This window comes from Pan paniscus, chromosome 1 (genome assembly GCF_029289425.2).
Source record: "Pan paniscus chromosome 1, NHGRI_mPanPan1-v2.0_pri, whole genome shotgun sequence".
In the NCBI taxonomy this organism is placed as follows: domain Eukaryota; kingdom Metazoa; phylum Chordata; class Mammalia; order Primates; family Hominidae; genus Pan; species Pan paniscus.
In genome coordinates this window covers 106,419,464-106,436,885 of record NC_073249.2, presented here as the reverse complement: position 1 = coordinate 106,436,885, position 17,422 = coordinate 106,419,464, and the positions used below count along the sequence as shown (strand labels likewise).

The 17,422-nt window shown below is 36.4% G+C and overlaps 1 protein-coding gene across 1 annotated transcript in view; it reads left to right on the top strand.

Annotated features, from left to right (window-relative positions):
* RSBN1 (round spermatid basic protein 1) overlaps positions 1 to 15,803 on the top strand; it is a 50,677-nt gene extending 34,874 nt beyond the window's left edge. The window contains exons 4-7 of the mRNA XM_003805662.7: positions 300 to 442; positions 9,243 to 9,410; positions 10,425 to 10,533; positions 11,184 to 15,803. Coding sequence (XP_003805710.1) covers positions 300 to 442; positions 9,243 to 9,410; positions 10,425 to 10,533; positions 11,184 to 11,657 — 894 coding nt within the window. The 3' untranslated portion in view covers positions 11,658 to 15,803. The remainder of the gene's footprint in view (positions 1 to 299; positions 443 to 9,242; positions 9,411 to 10,424; positions 10,534 to 11,183) is intronic.
* Positions 15,804 to 17,422: the final 1,619 nt, after the last annotated feature.

Here is a 17,422-nt window from a genome sequence, read left to right as displayed (position 1 = left end):
ATTTAAGTTTTGATCTTTACTTAAGTGGGCACTTTATATGTTGAAGAGTATTTAGCTAATATTGCCTATTGAAATTAAATTTATCCAGTGTTTTGCACAGAAATGTTTAGATATAATAATATTAGTACAAAGTACTTAAATTCAATTATTCTTTTTAATATAAATTACTATGTAAATAGCATTTATTTCTTTATATACAGTTGTAAAAAAGCCTTCTTAGAACTTTTATTTGGGTGGGAGGATTAACTTATAAATCATTGAAACAATTTTTTAATGTGACTAATCCGTCTGATTTCTAGATGACTTTGCCCTGGGGTACACTTTCTAGCCTCCGACTCCAGTGTAGGTCCCAGAGTGATGATGGGCCTATAATGTGGGTAAGGCCAGGAGAACAGATGATCCCTACAGCAGATATGCCAAAGTCACCCTTCAAAAGACGACGGTAAATATTTCTTTTTCTCAAATAAGCAAAACTACTTTTTTTAAGTTGGTTGCTTATAAAAATGAGCACAGTTTGAAAACCATTTGTCTTGGGCTCCCTTAAGTAAATGTTTTAGTTGTCGGTTCCTCTTTTCAGTCCAATCATCACAGTTATCACAGTGAGGCATTTTTCTAAAACACAAATTTAATTTTTACTTATTTTTTAAAAACCTGTGCCCTAACTGCCTGCAGGATAAAAGATCAAACCCCTTAGTGTGGTTTACATTAATAATCAGGTCAACTGTACCTCTTCTAGATGTATCTGTGTTTAGTCTTCTCCGGCCATACCGAATTCACTTTCCAAACCATAGTCTATCATAACTCTTTGCTTTTGCACTATTTTTTTTTTTTTTTTTTGAGATAGGGTCTCACTCTGTTGCCCAGAGCTAGAGTGCAGTGGTACAATCATAGCTCACTGTATTCTTGAACTTTTGGTCTCAGGAGAGCCTCCCAAGTAACTGTGGCTATAGGTGTGTACCACCATGCCCATCTGATTAAAAAAATTGTTTTGTGTATTTTATTTTTGTAGAGATGGGGTCTCACCATATTGCCCAGGGTGGCTTTGAACTCCTGGCCTCAAATGATCCTCCTGCCTCAGCCTCCCAAAGTGCTGGGGTTACCGTCCCACAGCAAACTTAATACATTTTCAAAACTTAGCTTGAGCTGGGCACAGTGGCATATGCCTTTAGTCCTAGCTACCTGGTAGGCTGAAGTAGGAGGATCAGTTGAGCCCAGGACTCCACGACAAGATCCTGACTCAAACCAAAACCAAAACCAAACAAAACTTAACTTGGACGTCACCTCCTTTGTGAAGTTTTTCTTTCCTTCCTTAGGTAATTAATTGTTCCCTACAATGTTCTGTTCATTAAAGTTTTGTTTACATGTTTTTATTTTTTACTAACATTTGAGGTGTGCTTTGGGAAGACAGGGACTATTTTATTCATCTTTGTCCTCATGACATATACTAGGTAACCAGTATTTGCTACATGAAACCAATAATGTTCTATAGGACCGAGCCTCAGTAATTCATATTGTGCTAACATGTTTTGTGTTTCGGACTTTTAAGACAAATGTAGATTAACTCACTCTCTAGTACTTTGAAAAATCTAATTTAATGAGACTGAAAATGATCTATACCTGCTTAGACTACGAAAATAGCAATTCAAAATAAGTGCCCAGAAGTGAGTTTTAATGGACTAATCTAAACCTTAACTTAAGGCTCATAGGAGAATGATACTTGAGCTAAGTATGGAATAATCTTAGGTACTTGAAATGTATGAAAATACTTTGAAAACATTATGTACGAATGCAGGGTGGTGGCATGGTAAAAACCCAGGAGTCATTTGAAAGTTCTGCACATTGCTAGATTATAGCAGTTTTTGTTGCAGGATGATGACGAATCTTGAAATCTTATTAAATTGTTAAATACTATATACATTTTTTGTTCTGTAATCTTTCCTCAAAAAATGACCATCATTTGTTTCCTGATTTTTATAAACTTAAGAAAAAAGTAATAGGAAAGAGTAAAAAGAGGGCAGGTGCAGTGACTCACACCTGTAATCCCAGAACTTTGGGAGGCTGAGGCAGGCAGATTGCTTGAGTCCAGGAGTTCAAGACCAGCCTGGGCAACATGACAAAACCCTGTCTCTAGTAAAAATACAAAAATTAGTGTGGTGGCACGCTCCTGTAATCCTAGTTACTGAGGTGGTTGAGGCATGAGAATCGCTTGAACTCAGGAGGCCGAGGTCGCAGTGAGCTGAGATGGTGCCTCTGCACTCCAGCCTGGACGACAGAGTGAGACTCATCTCAAAAAGAAAAAAAAAAAAGAAGAGTAGAAAGAAGGCAGGCTGGGCATGGTGGCTCACACCTGTAATCCCAGCACTTTGGGAGGCCAAGGCAGGCGGATCACCTGAGGTCAGGAGTTCGAGACCATCCTGGTCAACATGGTGAAACCCCATCTCTACTAAAAATACAAAAATTAGCTGGGCATGGTGGCAGCCGCCTGTTATCCCAGCTACTTGGGAGGCTGAGGCAGGAGAATTGCTTGAACCCGGGAGGCGAAGGTTGCAGTGAGCCGAGATTGTGCCACTCCACTCAAGCCTGGGGGACAAGAGCAAGACTTCATCTCCAAAAAAAAAAAAGGTAGCCACCATTTAGGCATATTAACCTTTCAAATTATATATAGCCATAAATAATCTTTTTACAAAATCCATTCTTTGTGTGATGTTTACTTTAAAACTCGGGAATTTTTACTGTATGGTTGTATCAAGATTTAACCAATTCTTGGTTTTTGTTTTTTCTTTGAGACAGGGTCTTACTCTGTCACCTAGGCTGGAGTGCAGTGGCATGATCAGGGCTCACTGTAGCCCACCTCCCAGGCTGAAGTGATCCTCCCACCTCAGCCCTGCCAAGTATCTGGGACTACAGGTGCCTGCCACCATGCCTGGCTAGTTGTTTGTTGTTGTTGTTGTTGTTGTTTTTGAGACAGAGTCTCGCTCTGTCACCCAGGCTGGAGTGCAGTGGTGCGATCTCGGCTCACTGCAAGCCCCTCCTCCCGGGTTCACGCCATTCTCCTGCTTCAGCCTCCCAAGTAGCTGGGACTACAGCCTCCCGCTATGATGCCCGGCTAATTTTTTTGTTTATTTTTAGTAGAGATGGGGTTTCACCGTGTTAGCCAGGATGGTCTCGATCTCCTGACCTCGTGATCCACCCGCCTCGGCCTCCCAAAGTGCTGGGATTATAGGCGTGAGCCACCGTGCCCGGTCTGTTGTTTTTTTTAAATTTTAATTAAAAAAGAGTTGGCCCTCACCAACTCTTTATTAGTGTAATTTTTTCCCAGGTTTTCAATGTAAACAGTATTTTGAAAACATGATACTGGTGTGCTGGAGCCAGTTTGTACCTGTTCACAAAGGCCATCATTAGCATCACTTTCCAGTTCCACATTGCGTGATGTCACGTTAGTAACTGGAAATCATTCGTGTTAGGTGTATTTATACCATAGAAATCAGCAAATCAGCTAAAATCAGCCACCTCCCCTGACCCTCAAGTCAGATGTAAAATATATAGAGCATACCACTGATTGTATATGGATGGAAGTTTGGTAGATATGTATGTTTGTGCATATGCGTGTTTGTTTTCTTTTTTTTAAATATTTTTTGAGATGGAGTCTTACTGTGTTGCCAGGCTGGGGTGCAGTGGCGCGATCTCGGCTCACTGCAACCTCCGCCTCCCGGATTCAAATGATTCTCCTGCCTCAGCCTCCCGAGTAGCTGGGACTACAGGCATGCACCACCACGCCCAGCTAATTTTTGTATTTTTAGTAGAGACAGGGTTTCACCATGTTGGCTAGGATGGTCTCGATCTCTTGACCTTGTGATCCTTCTGCCTCAGCCTCCCCAAGTGTTGGGATTACAGGCGTGAGCCACTGCACCTGGCCATGCGTGTTTATATTCTTAGTAAAAATTCCTAAAGTCTCAAAGTATACACATTTCTAATGGGCTTCCAGAAATATACCAATTTATATACCCACTCATATAATACAGTTCCCTTTTTCTCATACTCTCCACTAACATTTTTAACTATATTGATCTGATTGGATAAAAATGTCCCATTTTATTTTATTTTAAAAAATTGTTTTAGACAGAGTCTTGCTCTGTCACCCAGGCTGGAGTGCAGTGGTGCGATCTTGGCTCACTGCAACCTCTGCCTCCCGGGTTCAAGTGATTCTCATGCCTCAGCCTCCCAGGTAGCTGGGATTACTGGCGTGCACCACCACCACTGGCTAATATTTGTATTTTTAGTAAAGGGGTTTCGCCATATTGGCCAGGCTCATCCCAAGCACCTGGCCTCAAGGGATCTAGCCACTTCGGCCTGCCAAAGTGCTGGGATTTCAGGCGTGAGCCACCACGCCCAACCCAAAAATGTCTCATTTTAATTTGCTGTTTTTTGAGGGGTTTCTTATTTTGTCTTTGGTGATTTCCTTTTAATTTCCTTTATACATGTTTCTATTTTGGTGTTTTTCTTTTGTAAAAATCCCATATATATTATGACTATTAAGCTTTTTTTCCCTTCTGTTCCAAGTTTTTCTCTTTTTTTGGCTTTCAGCTTCAGTGTTTTTTTCTTTACTTACAGAAGTTTTTGTTTATATGATCTATCCTTTGAGGTTTCTCCTTTAGCAATAGGCTTAGAAGAGCCTTCTTTTATTCAGTGTTATAAAATACTCACCTACATTTTCTCTTGGTACTTCTGTGCTTTCAGTATTTACATATTTAATCCACCTGGAATTGGCTTCAGTATAGAGGAAGAGATTTACATGTTTTTCCAGGTAGTTAGGCAGCTGTACCAACATCATTTATTTAATAATGCATCTGAGGTGCCATCAAATTTTATTTCTGTTGGTATTAAATATTCTTAAGTGAGGCATTCAGAAGCATTTTGAATTAGAATTGAATGAATCAAAATGTAAACACTAATGTCCATCTTTTTGTGTTACTGAAAACTTGTTGTGGAAAATGGTGGAATAAAAATGTGAGAAGCTGTTCAGTTACCAAGGACACTGCTACTGAAGCTCATCTTTGGATTTATGAACTCTAGAGTTAAAGAAATATGTGTACAGAGTTTTTTAAAAATAAAATAATACAGCAAGACTTACAATGGAAAATCCTGCCCACTTTTCCTTCCCAGAGGCAAATATATTTTTACGAGAGGCAAAACCCATTTGTTTATAATACTTTTTTAAAAAGGCCTTGGCAGGGTTTTTTTTCAATTAAAAATTTTTTAAATCTTGTGTATATAATAGTTGCATATATGTATGATATACATGTCATGTTTTTATGCAGGTTTTGATTTTTTGGTATGATAGCAGGTATTCCGTCCTCTTACATGTTCTCTGAATAGTTAGATGACCCCTACTTTATCCTCTTCCTCCTCATTTCTTCTTTCAGTCAGCTGTCCCTACACATTGCTGGGGTTAATTCATATTCTGTTTTTAAAATTATCATTAGGTCTTACATGCCTTGTCAATAAGTGGATTCTAAAATATTATGGCTAGCTGTGTTTACTGCAGACCCAGCTATTAAGTTATTAATTCATATTCTAAGGTTTCAATGTTATATCATCACTCAAAGGAAGAATATGCAAAAGCATCTTTCTTTTCTATATTTCACCTACGTACTTAAAACCATGTCACATTTTTTGAAAGTTTTATATTTGATATCATAACTTCTTTAAAAAAAAAGTCTTCTGTTTTTCCTGCAGTTTCTGATTGCCCTGTTTTTTGAGGTAGGAAAATAAAAAAGTGTTCTTTTTTTCCTGCAGTTTCTGATTACCCTCCTTTTTTTTTTTTTTTTTTTTTTGAGGTAGGAACATAAACTTTTCTTGACCATCCTAAATATCTTCTGTTCTCTTTATTGCTTCCCATCTTTTTATTTATTGCTTCCATTCTCCTTACTGCTTATAGGGTTAGAGTTAAGGTACATTACTTTCTTCCAGAACCACGCTGACTTTCTCATCTGTTTGACCATGGCTTTCTTTTATAACCTTTTTTTTTTTTTTGAGAGGGCATTGGTGTTGGTAGTTACCTAGCATTCTGTTCTTTTATCATATCCTCATGCCTTTTAGAATTTTTTTCATACTGTCTGCTGTAACATATCAGTTTTTTTATGTGGATATCTTTTGGAACTCTGTGTTCTGCCTATAGAAGGCTTATTTCAGTTATCCACCTAGGACTTCCTATTTAATGCTTTTCTGCATTAACCTATGGTTGTTGTTTTCCTAGATTTATTTCCTTCTCTTGCTTAAACACATTCTCAAGGAATAGTCTAAGAAAAAGGAGGTATTCTGAGTTATTATATGTCTGAAAATTTCTTTTTCTGTTAATAAACATGATTTATAATTTAGCTGAAGTCCAGAAGTTGTGTTGTCTCTTAGTGTTTTTAGCAGTGCTCTATTGTCTTCTGGCATCTAATATTATTTATGAGAAGTCCTAATGCTAGTGTAATTTTTATTCTTTTGTAGGTATCCTATTTTTTTCTTGTCTGCAAGCTTATAGCATCCTCTATCATCAGCAGTCTGAAATTTCACAATGATATGTCTTGAGTCTTTCATTCTTATTTTTTAATTATACTTTTTGTTGTTTAGTAGTCACCTTAAATTGAAAGATTCATGTCTCCTTTCCTTTCTGATAATTTTTCTTACTTAATTGGTTTGGTAATTTCTTCTTCATTTTCTTTTATTTCTTTCTGAAACTACTATTGGTTGAATAATAGAGCTCCTGGTTTGATGGTCCTCATATTTCCTATTATCTTTTTGCTTTTGATTCGGAGACATTTACTGGACTTTTGTCTTCTAACCTTTCTTTGGTGTTTTAAAATTTTAGCATTGTTCATTTTGGTTTTTCTCTGTCAGGCTGCTATCTTCAGAAGCTGGTGATTCTCGGTTGACCCATTCATATGTTAAAATAAAGCATTGGGTCTATTGTGAGTTCTATTTATATTTTGGTGAGTCTTGTCAACAGGTAGACAATTGTCAGTTGTCAACTTAGAGTGAACAGGCATAGAAATGGACACTAAATGACGTGCCCAAATTTCAGAGGATTATGTTCTATTTTTGTGGCAATTTCCATGTGTTTAGAGAATGTGCAGTTTTTCTGGCTGAAAGTTTATCAGGATGTTTTTGGCTATAAGCAACAAAAATTTTGGTTCAAACTTGTTTATAAAATAAAATGTCTGTCTTGTATATCGAGAAGTCCAGAGTGGTTGGTTCTAGGCACCATATGGTCAGTGTGTCAGTGCTGTTATCAAGGGACCAGATTCTTTCCTTTTCTCTGTTCTAACATTCTCTTGGCTTAGGCTATTTACTTACACTAGCTCCCTTTATAGTTGCTAGATGGCTGAGGCAGTTCTAGACATCACATCTTGATTTGGCTATATCTAATAGAAGAAGATAGTATCTTTTCTTGTACTTCTTTCTTGGGAGCTAGGAAACTTCCCAGAAGTCTCTTCAGCATATTTCCTTTCATACTATTAGACAGAATCAGTTCATGTCTATTCCTAAATCAGTCACTGTCAGGGGAAATGAGCTTACCATAATTTACCAGTACTCATCAGAAATTAACTCTGGAGCTTGTGAATGAGGTCACATACAGGGCAGAATGAGATGCCTAATGAAAATTAGGGTTCTGTCAGGGAATTAAAGGGGAGGAATGGATGCTGGGTGGGTAGCCATAGTCTACTCCATGTGGGGCTAAATGTGTGTCTACATTTCTACCTGCAGGGATGATGTGTTTATTTGCAGAATTTCACTTTAATTCCCCTTTTCTCAGCCTCACTTCATTTCTGTTCATCATTATTATGCCTGGCTTCTTTTTGGACTCAGGCTTTTCCAAGGTCTGTTGGGCAGGTCTGCTGCCTTTTTGGCTGCTGATCCCTTCTTGTGTATTCTATGCCTGTGGCTTTCTCTGCACAGTTTTATTAGTCTCAGGTACTAGGATCATTTTCCATCTTGCAAAAGTTTGTTGATATTGCTCATTCATTAATTCATTTCCTTTGTTGCTTCTTATTCACTATCATCTTTAGATTATTATATTTAGAAATTCTTGAGCACATAAAAAAGCAGAAAACAATATAATAAACTGCTGTGTGTTTAATATACAATCAACAGCTGTCAACTCATGGCTAATTCTGTTTCATCTGTACTCTAATCCATTCTCCCATCTAATCCCCACTTCCCCTATTATTGGTTTGAAGACTTTTACTTTCATTTTAATGTAGAAGGAGATAACATGGATGCCTGGTTTGCAATCTTGAATCAGAACTCTAGTTTAACTATAATAGGGTCATTGCCTGATGCACATGGCAAGTCAGTACACCAAAACAGCAGATTGCAACAGAGAAAGTTTAATTGTAGGGCCACTAAAGGAGGAGATGGGAGGAAATCTCAAATCTGTCTCCCTGAGGAGTTTGGGGGTGAGGGTTTTTAAAGGTTTTGGAATGGGCTGATGTGTGGAGATGTTTATTGGTCCGAGAGTACAAAGTGAAGTCATGGACAAAGAGATGAATAAACTATTATCATGCTGATTAGGTTTTTCTGTGGGGGTCTTTAAATTGGTTGGCAGCAGCTGTTTTGCCAGAATTCAGGATCTGCTTAAGCCATTCTTAACATCAGAGATTCTATCTTAAACAAAAGCCTTATGATGCTAACACTAGAATTCTTTTAAAAAAAAAAATTTTTTTTTTTCACAAAAAGGTTTTCCCACTTCAAGAAATTCTATCTGTAGGAACAACGGGGATGCAAATGGTCAATATCTAGTGTTACCTGACTTTTAGTTATAAGAAAGTGGGTCTAAGTGCAGCCTGATTAATGCTTAATTATAGCTATATTTCCATCCAGAATTTTTGTTAACTGTGTGAGGGCAGCCTCACTAGTAGCATATTTTGAGAGTTGGAAATAAGATGAATGAGGGTAAAGAAGCCTTAAACTTTGACTTTCATTTTCTGTTGCTAGAACAGAAGCACTACATTTGAGCCTAATCTAAGATATATTTTCAGCTTTATTATGGCACACAGGGAGAGGAAGGTAATTACATTAAGCATTATAATATAGTGTGTTAAATGCTAATGATCATAATCATTGAACCCTTCTCAGTCCTCATCTTATTTAAATCTGGTATTTTAGCAGACTTTTTTTGCCTTACTGCTATTAATTCATTTTTTTTGGGTCTCTTTCTTCCTTGCTTTACCCTTTAACAACCAAATCAACTCTAGATCAATGAATGAAATAAAAAATCTCCAGTACCTACCTCGGACCAGTGAACCCCGTGAAGTTCTCTTTGAAGATAGGACTAGAGCTCATGCTGATCATGTCGGTCAGGGGTTTGACTGGCAGAGTACGGCTGCTGTTGGAGTTTTGAAAGCTGTACAATTTGGTGAATGGTGAGTTAATTGAACTCAACTGCAAGGTTGGTTAATATTGTATAAGACAATGTGGACTCTATTTAAAAGGTTTAGGACCAGTTTTTTAAATTGTGGTAAAATACACATAAAGTTTGCCATCTTAACCATTTTTAAATGTACATTTGGTAGAGTTAAGCATCTTTACATTGTTACGAAACAGAGCTCCAGAACCTTTTCATCTTGCAAGGCTGTAACTCTATACTCACTGAACAACAATTCCTCTTTTACTCTCATCCCCAGGCTCTGGTAACCATCATTCTACTTTGTTTCTATGAATTTGACTACTTTACATATTTCATATAGATGGAATCATATAGTGTTTATCTTTTTGTGACTGGCTTATTTCTCTTAGCATTGTCCTCAGGGTTCATCCGTGTTGTAGCAAGGGTCAGAATCTCCTTCCCTTTTTAGGCTGAATAATAATTCATTGTATGTATATACCATATGTTGTTAATCAGTTTATCCATCAGTGGACACTTGGGTTGCTTCTACCTTTTGGCTTTTGTGAAGAATGCTGGTGTGAACATGGGTGTATAAATATCTCTTCATGTCCCTGCATTCAATTATTTTGGCTATACACCCAGGAGTGAAGTTGCTGGATTATATGGTAGTTTATTTGTAATGTTTTGAGAAACTACCAGACTGTTGTCCATAGTGGCTAAACCGTTTTATATTCTGTTGGGGCCCAGTTTTAACAAAGCTCAGGACATGGAGATACAAAGTGGCGAGAGGACTGCAAATGCAACTAGTTTAGAATAAAACTATTCTTTTTAGCCATTTTTGTTTTAATTTTACAACAGCAAATCTGATTTTTATGGCTTTTTAAGCTTTAGTTTTTTTCAAATTAAAAAAAAAATTGTATACCTAGTCCTTAGAAACTATGCATCTATTTCTCTGCTGGTAGAAGCATTTCCAAGAACAAAAGAACTGAAATTTGTCATCATTTTTCATTGTGAGATGTTTGTCTCTGAAACTTAATTTTGTTAATCTTAGGAGTGACCAACCTCGCATAACCAAAGATGTGATTTGTTTTCATGCTGAGGATTTTACTGATGTTGTACAAAGACTTCAGTTAGATCTTCATGAACCTCCAGTTTCCCAGGTAATAACTTATGTTTTATCACCATTTGCGATATTAGAAGTAAATATCTATACCCATTTTATTTTGAATTTTATCTTACAGTCTGATATGTGGGATAGTGAGTTTAATTTTATTACTGTTAAAGACTGGGGTGGGGGTGGTGCTGAAAATCATTTAAACAGAGCTTCCCTAGCAGAATGCTTGAAATCCTTTCAATCTTTGGGATACCAGGTGGGCCTGGGATGGTTAGAGGTCCCAGGCGGCTCAGTTATGGCCATGAGCTGTCTCACTTGTTAACCCCATTGCACTGTGTCCCCTCAACTGCAAAAGGCTGAAAGACACACTAAAAGAAAAGAAAACATGTTGCCTTTATGTGTGGTAAAGAATATTGATACTTAGCTGTACTTTGAAATACTTAAATGATTCTCTAAGCCATTTTGATTTTAACCTATACTTTGTTACTAAAGAGGTAGTAAAATAGGAGGAAAATAATTTCCCAGGCATTACAAGAATTTTTAGAGAGTTACCTATCATTTAGTGTTGCTTAATTTTAATTTGATTATTGTTATAACACATTTTGTTTCTACTGTTTTCCTTTGCTAATTATAATATTTCACTTGACTAAATTATTACATATTTTAAAGTCTCACGTAACTTTTTTCTTTCTTCAGTGCGTACAGTGGGTAGATGAAGCTAAACTAAACCAAATGAGGCGGGAAGGCATTCGTTATGCTAGAATTCAGCTTTGCGACAATGATATCTACTTCATCCCTAGAAATGTCATTCATCAGTTCAAAACAGTTTCGGCGGTGTGCAGCTTAGCCTGGCATATAAGGCTTAAACAGTACCACCCTGTTGTGGAAGCCACTCAAAACACAGAAAGCAATTCTAACATGGACTGTGGTTTAACTGGAAAGCGAGAATTAGAAGTTGACTCCCAATGTGTGAGGATAAAAACTGAATCTGAAGAAGCATGCACAGAGATTCAGCTGTTGACAACTGCTTCATCATCTTTCCCACCTGCATCAGAACTTAATCTACAGCAAGATCAGAAGACTCAGCCTATTCCAGTTTTAAAAGTGGAAAGTAGACTGGACTCTGACCAGCAACACAATCTGCAAGAACATTCAACCACTTCTGTGTGATATGTACATATTCAAACACATTTTTTAACTTTTTTAAATTTTGATGTGAAGTTATAGTTTTATAACTGGCTTAAGTTAAGTTTTATTGGAGAAATCTTGCCTATAATTCTATAAAGAGAAATGACATTCCACAAATGTCAAGCATATCTTTTTTACACAGATTATGCAAAGTTAAGAGTTGTATCTTATCCCGTTAGTACAGTATGTAATAGTGGGTCTGCTGCTACTTTCTGTTTTAAGGTGTGAGGTAACAATTCAATCTCTTCTTCAAATCAAAATGAGAATTCTCTGGAATAACAGATTCTTGTTTGGTAAATTATTCACTTCCCTTAATTTTATCTTGCCTTGTCTCTTGCCATATTTGCTGTTTTTATGGATAAATAAGATTTATGGTTTAGTACTTGTGTCTTTATGGCACAGGTTCAATTTCTACAGTGAAAATGGCATAGGTTGCAGGAAAGAATTTCTGCATCTGGTACATGGGCAAGTAAGTTATTTAGTTCTAACCACAAATAACAAGTAGTTTCCAAGGAAATTTCAGTGGCTCTCTGGTTTCTTAACAAAAGAGAAAGCACAGCACTTTCTGATCCAAACTGTCTTTTTTTTGTATCTGTTATTTAAAGCCCAGTGGATATTTCAATTAAAAAAAAATCTAAAGATGAATAGTCCTTGGTCATTCATTATCCATGGCTCATTAATCTCTTCTAGAATATATGCTAACTGTTGAAGATATTTTGGGTAAAAGAGATAATGTTGACATGATACTCTATTGTTCTGCTTCCTGGCATCCTCACATTTTGTGGGGATAATTTTGCTTCCTAAACTGATCACAACTATTAAACTTAGAGAATAATAATAGTCTTTCTGATGAGGCTGCCATATTTTGAGCATCAATCTTATGATAAACTATTCTTGTCACTTGGCATCAACCTCTTCATGATAAATATCTACTACTGAGACACTTCAATTCACAGTTTTAACTGGTGAATACCTGGGTTTATTTACTATTACTCTGTGTTGCTATTTTCTAAGAAAGAATACAGCACTAGACTTCATCCTAGAGTTTCAGGTAGGCTAATGCTTAGTGCCTGAGTATTTAAATTTTCTTTTCAAACAGGCACAGTTCACATTGCTAGTATGGTCCTAACTTTCTGTTATTTTAGAATGTTAACATGATTCACATTATACTTTCTCTTAGTTAATAATACAGTAGGCCTTTTGTTTATTAATGGAAGAGTACTCCCCACACCTAAGACCAGATTCTTATATCTCCCTGGTTACAGTGCAATTTGGAGATTTTTTTTTTCCTGGATGGTAAGATTTGAAATATTTACATTAACATAGGCAAAAAAAAAAAATACAAGATGCTGCTTTATTATGTCTGTCACCATGAAAACTTAGCTGCATCTTTTGAAATATCAAATATGAATTTTCTCTAAAATATTCTGAAATAGGTTAAATCTTATATAAATATTACTTTGTGCAATATTGTTGTGTAGTTAAATGCATATTAGCAAAGTATAGAGGTCACTGTGTAAACCGATAGAAAAGTAACCATCAGCAAATACTGCAGTGATTAGTTAGAATCTGTATTATTCCTTATATATATGTATATGTATGTATTCTCTGTTACAAAGGATGAAGACAAATAGGGATACATTTCAATGTAAACCATTTATGAATTGGAAGTGATGTTGGCTTTAGTTATCTTTGTAAATAAGGTAATTAGAATGGTATGAAAGGTAATGTGATTATTGCAGGGGTGTTTTTAAATCTTGGGTATAAATTCTAGGGTAAATTCCAGTTTATCCAGACTAGTTTTTAACGGGACCTGCCTTTGAGGGTGTTTTTTGTTATTTTGTTGGGGAGGGGTTTAATCACAAAGTGTGTGGGTTTGGGTTATTTCTTGTTTTTATTTTTCTGTCCAGAAGAGCTTTACCAGGCTGTGCAAAGTAAAATTCTTCTCAGGCAACATTTGCTTTTAAAAATAATCATGAAGAGAAGGCTGTTAAAGCAAACATTTTTTTTTTTTTAATTTTTTCTTGTCTTCCAAGATCCGATTTCCCCATCTCCCACTTGCCATCCAGCAGATGCCATCTGTCATCCAAGCTGGTCATTGCTAATAAACAAGGAGACTGTCTCCTGACAGCCAGCACTGTGTATTATCACTCAGGAACCAGCGGATCTGCAAAGACCTACAATCAAAAGCAAATACCCATTTTCCTTTTATAAAACATTCTACCCTCACCTCCAATATAAACACATTAAAAGAGTACAATAAAAATGTTTAAAACATGTACTAATAAATTCATTGTATGTTAGAATTGCAATAGAATGAAGAGAAACATTTAGCTAGTAACGTATCTGAAAACTGAATGTCCTATGTGAGTATTAGATTTTAATAGCATGCTTTAAAGACTGATGAGTATAAAAGCAGAAGTTTTGCGTTTTTTACTGCTTTCAAAGCTGTATCCTAGTTTAGTGATACAAATGATTGCAATTTTTCTAAATCATTAAATTATTTGGTTTGGTGGAGTGAGGCATGGAGCAATCTGGCGTCTTCTGATTTGTTAAAGTAGTGATGGCAGTGAAGTTGTAACTGAAATTTAAGCTGATCTTCCTTTTTGGTATATTATCCGTTGTGCCAGCTCTTGAGATTACTTGCACAATGTGGCTATAAGTTTTAATATTTTGTGGAGGAGAGGGATGGTTTTTAAATGTGCTTATGGAAAGGACCCAATAAATGAATATTTCAAACTTAGTAAAGTAGAATAATTTCATGGTATTCATTAAAAAGCATAAAAGTCTTCCTCTTGCCCCAGAAGTAATTCTCTATACCAAGATATGCTAGGAGTAGGATGATGATTCAAAGCGGTAACCCAAATTCATAAAGCAATAATAAAAAAAACCTATATAGTATGTTCTCTCCTCCAAAGTTTTAACTCTAAAAATTGGTTCCTAGGTTTAATTGTACCTTTAATTTGCTTATTCAGTACTTAGAATTTGTTTAACTGGTACTTTTATTATTTTTTAGTGAAAGACTTTTGAAAAGTGCCCTTTCCCCTTAAGAGACAGTTGGAATACCAGTTGACTAATATTACAAGCTCTTGTAGGGGGAAAAAGGAGCTTATTAAAGTTGTTTACTAAACTTTGGGAAAAGATGTCTTGCATCAGTCTTACTAGGCATAAAAGTCACACTTAATGACTGGAAAAAACTTGCTTATTGCCTTTCCCTATATAAATATTAATTGTCTAGAATGAAAGCTAATATAGGAACAGGACTCCCAAATCCATGAAAACGCTTAGTGAATATATTCTTAATCATTAATAAATTAGCCCATTATATTTTCATCTGTATTTGCCATAAAAAATTTATTTGCATTTATGCCTTTAGGATAATTTTGTATCTTTCTAATCTGTTTTATCATTGCTACAGGTTTTTAAAAAAGAACCTTTCACTAGCTAGCACATGCCAGAGGTTCACATCTGTGCTGTTTTGTTTTTCAAACAGGTCGTAGCTGTATTTATTGGCCATGCAAGTAGAGGAAATGCACAGTACAAATGTTTTTCTTTAGCACGTAAGGGACCTATCCTTGTCTTGAAAGTTTGTTGCTTTAAAAGCAAGTATCTCTCCATAAATATTATGGCCTTCCATTTTCTTCATACATTTTTTAGGATCCACTTGTGCATGTAGTTGAGACCACTGTCTCTTAAAATATAGCACTTTTCAATTCTCTCTAAAGAAATACTTATGTACTACTATCACATGTTGTAAATTTTCATGTAATAGTGTTTTCTGTGAGTAAACTCCATTTTGATTGGCAGCTAAGACTTTTTTTCCTGTGGCTTTTATTTATCTAAGAGGTCTTTGCATATAGATGAAATGTATATTTGCCTGGCGGACTATTTGCGTTGTGTGGCCTTAGTTTGTTTATTGACATTAACGAGTGTTTTAAAAAGGTTTTTAATGAATAGTCTTAAATCTAAATTTGTGTGAATAATCCTTTTAACACAGTGCTTTTTTGTAGCTGTCTAAGTGTGTTAAATTGTTAAGCTATTTCTTTGTAAAATAGGACAATGGAATGCATAGTTTTTTTTTTTTTCCTGTAAAGTATTTTTTTAATAAAAAGTCTGATTTGTCCTTTACTGGTGTTTCATCACAAAATGCATAGCATATGTGAGTTCTAAATACCTGGAACCTGTTTTTAGAGGACGAATCCCTCACCTACTGTATCCCCTACTACTTCAAAAAAAATTTTTAGAAAATCTTATGACTTCTTTCCTAAAGATGTCTGGGGAAAATTCCATCCATATTGAGATGCAATTAGTTTGGGGGAAGAAGAAAAAATACACTTGACATTTGTTGTAGTTAATGCCTCTTAATTGCTTAAATTGGTGTGTATCTACTTAAAAGAGGACAGTCTTAAATTTTTATTCTGGTGATGTGGATTTTCTTGAAAGTGCATTGAGTATTAATGAAGATGGCGTATAGACTTTTATGTCATTGATGTATTAATGTGACACAACAAAATGGATTTCTTTCCTCATCAGTTTTTGTGTGAAGTTATCTTTAATTGAGGTACCTGTCCTAAGCACTGATAGCCTTTGGTTCTGTCTAGGAAAGGAAAAGAAAGGGACTTCACATTTTTTGAGTAACTGCCATGGGCCAGGCAGTTTATATGAGGGTTTCTCATTTAATCCTCACATCCTTAAGAAGGTGACTATCTCCATAATACAGGTGAGAAAACAGGCTTGTTAGTTGAATAAATTGCTTAAGATCACAGATTATTGGTTGGGAGCAAGGATTCAGACCTTGTTCGCTGGTAGCCGCAGGAAGCACTGAATAGTTTCCAACAGGGCACCTGAAAAATGGTTTGCTACTTACCACTATTCTCTAATACTTCTTACCTGATTCAGTTCCTCCAGACACTCCCTGAAAATCTTCTGTGTGCCAGTGAAGTAAAGTACTTTTGCTATTAATGTAATTGAGGTTAAATATTTACGTGTGCAAAATTCGACGTTTTTCACTTGTCATTTATCTCTTTTTTCAAGTTGGCCATTTGTCTTGAAGCTCAACAGAATTGTAATGTTTAGCACTAAGGAAAGGAAAAGCTGTCAAGGAGCAAAAGCAGAAGGAAACCACTGCCAATGTGTGCAATATAAAAATAAGGGTAAAATAATTTTTACTTTATTTGAGACAGGTCTCTGTTGCCTAGGCCGAAGTGCAGTGGTGCAATCATAGCTCACTACAGCCTCGAACTCGTGGACTCAGACGATCCTCCCGCCTCAGTCTTCGAAGTAGCTGGGACTACAGGTGCGCGCCACCACCCCCGGCTAATTTTTTTTTTTAAGAGACGGGGTCTGGCCATGTTGCTAAGGCTGGTCTCAAACTCCTGTGCTCAAGCTACATTTCCGCCTCAGGCCTCCCAAAGCGCCCAGATTGCAGGCGTGAGCCACTGCGCCCAGGCTGGGTGAAGTAATTTGTAAAACTTAGTCCTGTGGGAGTTATTTTAGCTTAGTCGATTTTCCTCATCCGTGAAATGGGATAACTTCCACCTGGTGCCCACTCAATAGATAAGAAGAAATAATGTCTGCAAAACATTGAGTACAGCGCCTCTTAGGCTTTCTTAAGTGAAGCTATCATCTGTCATTAGCTTTCTCTGACCCAGATGCTACACGCTGTGGGCTAGCAAGAACACGGCTTCAAATAAGGTGGAGAGAATGGCTGTAAGGGGACAGTGTTCCATTAATGGCCAAAAAAAAAA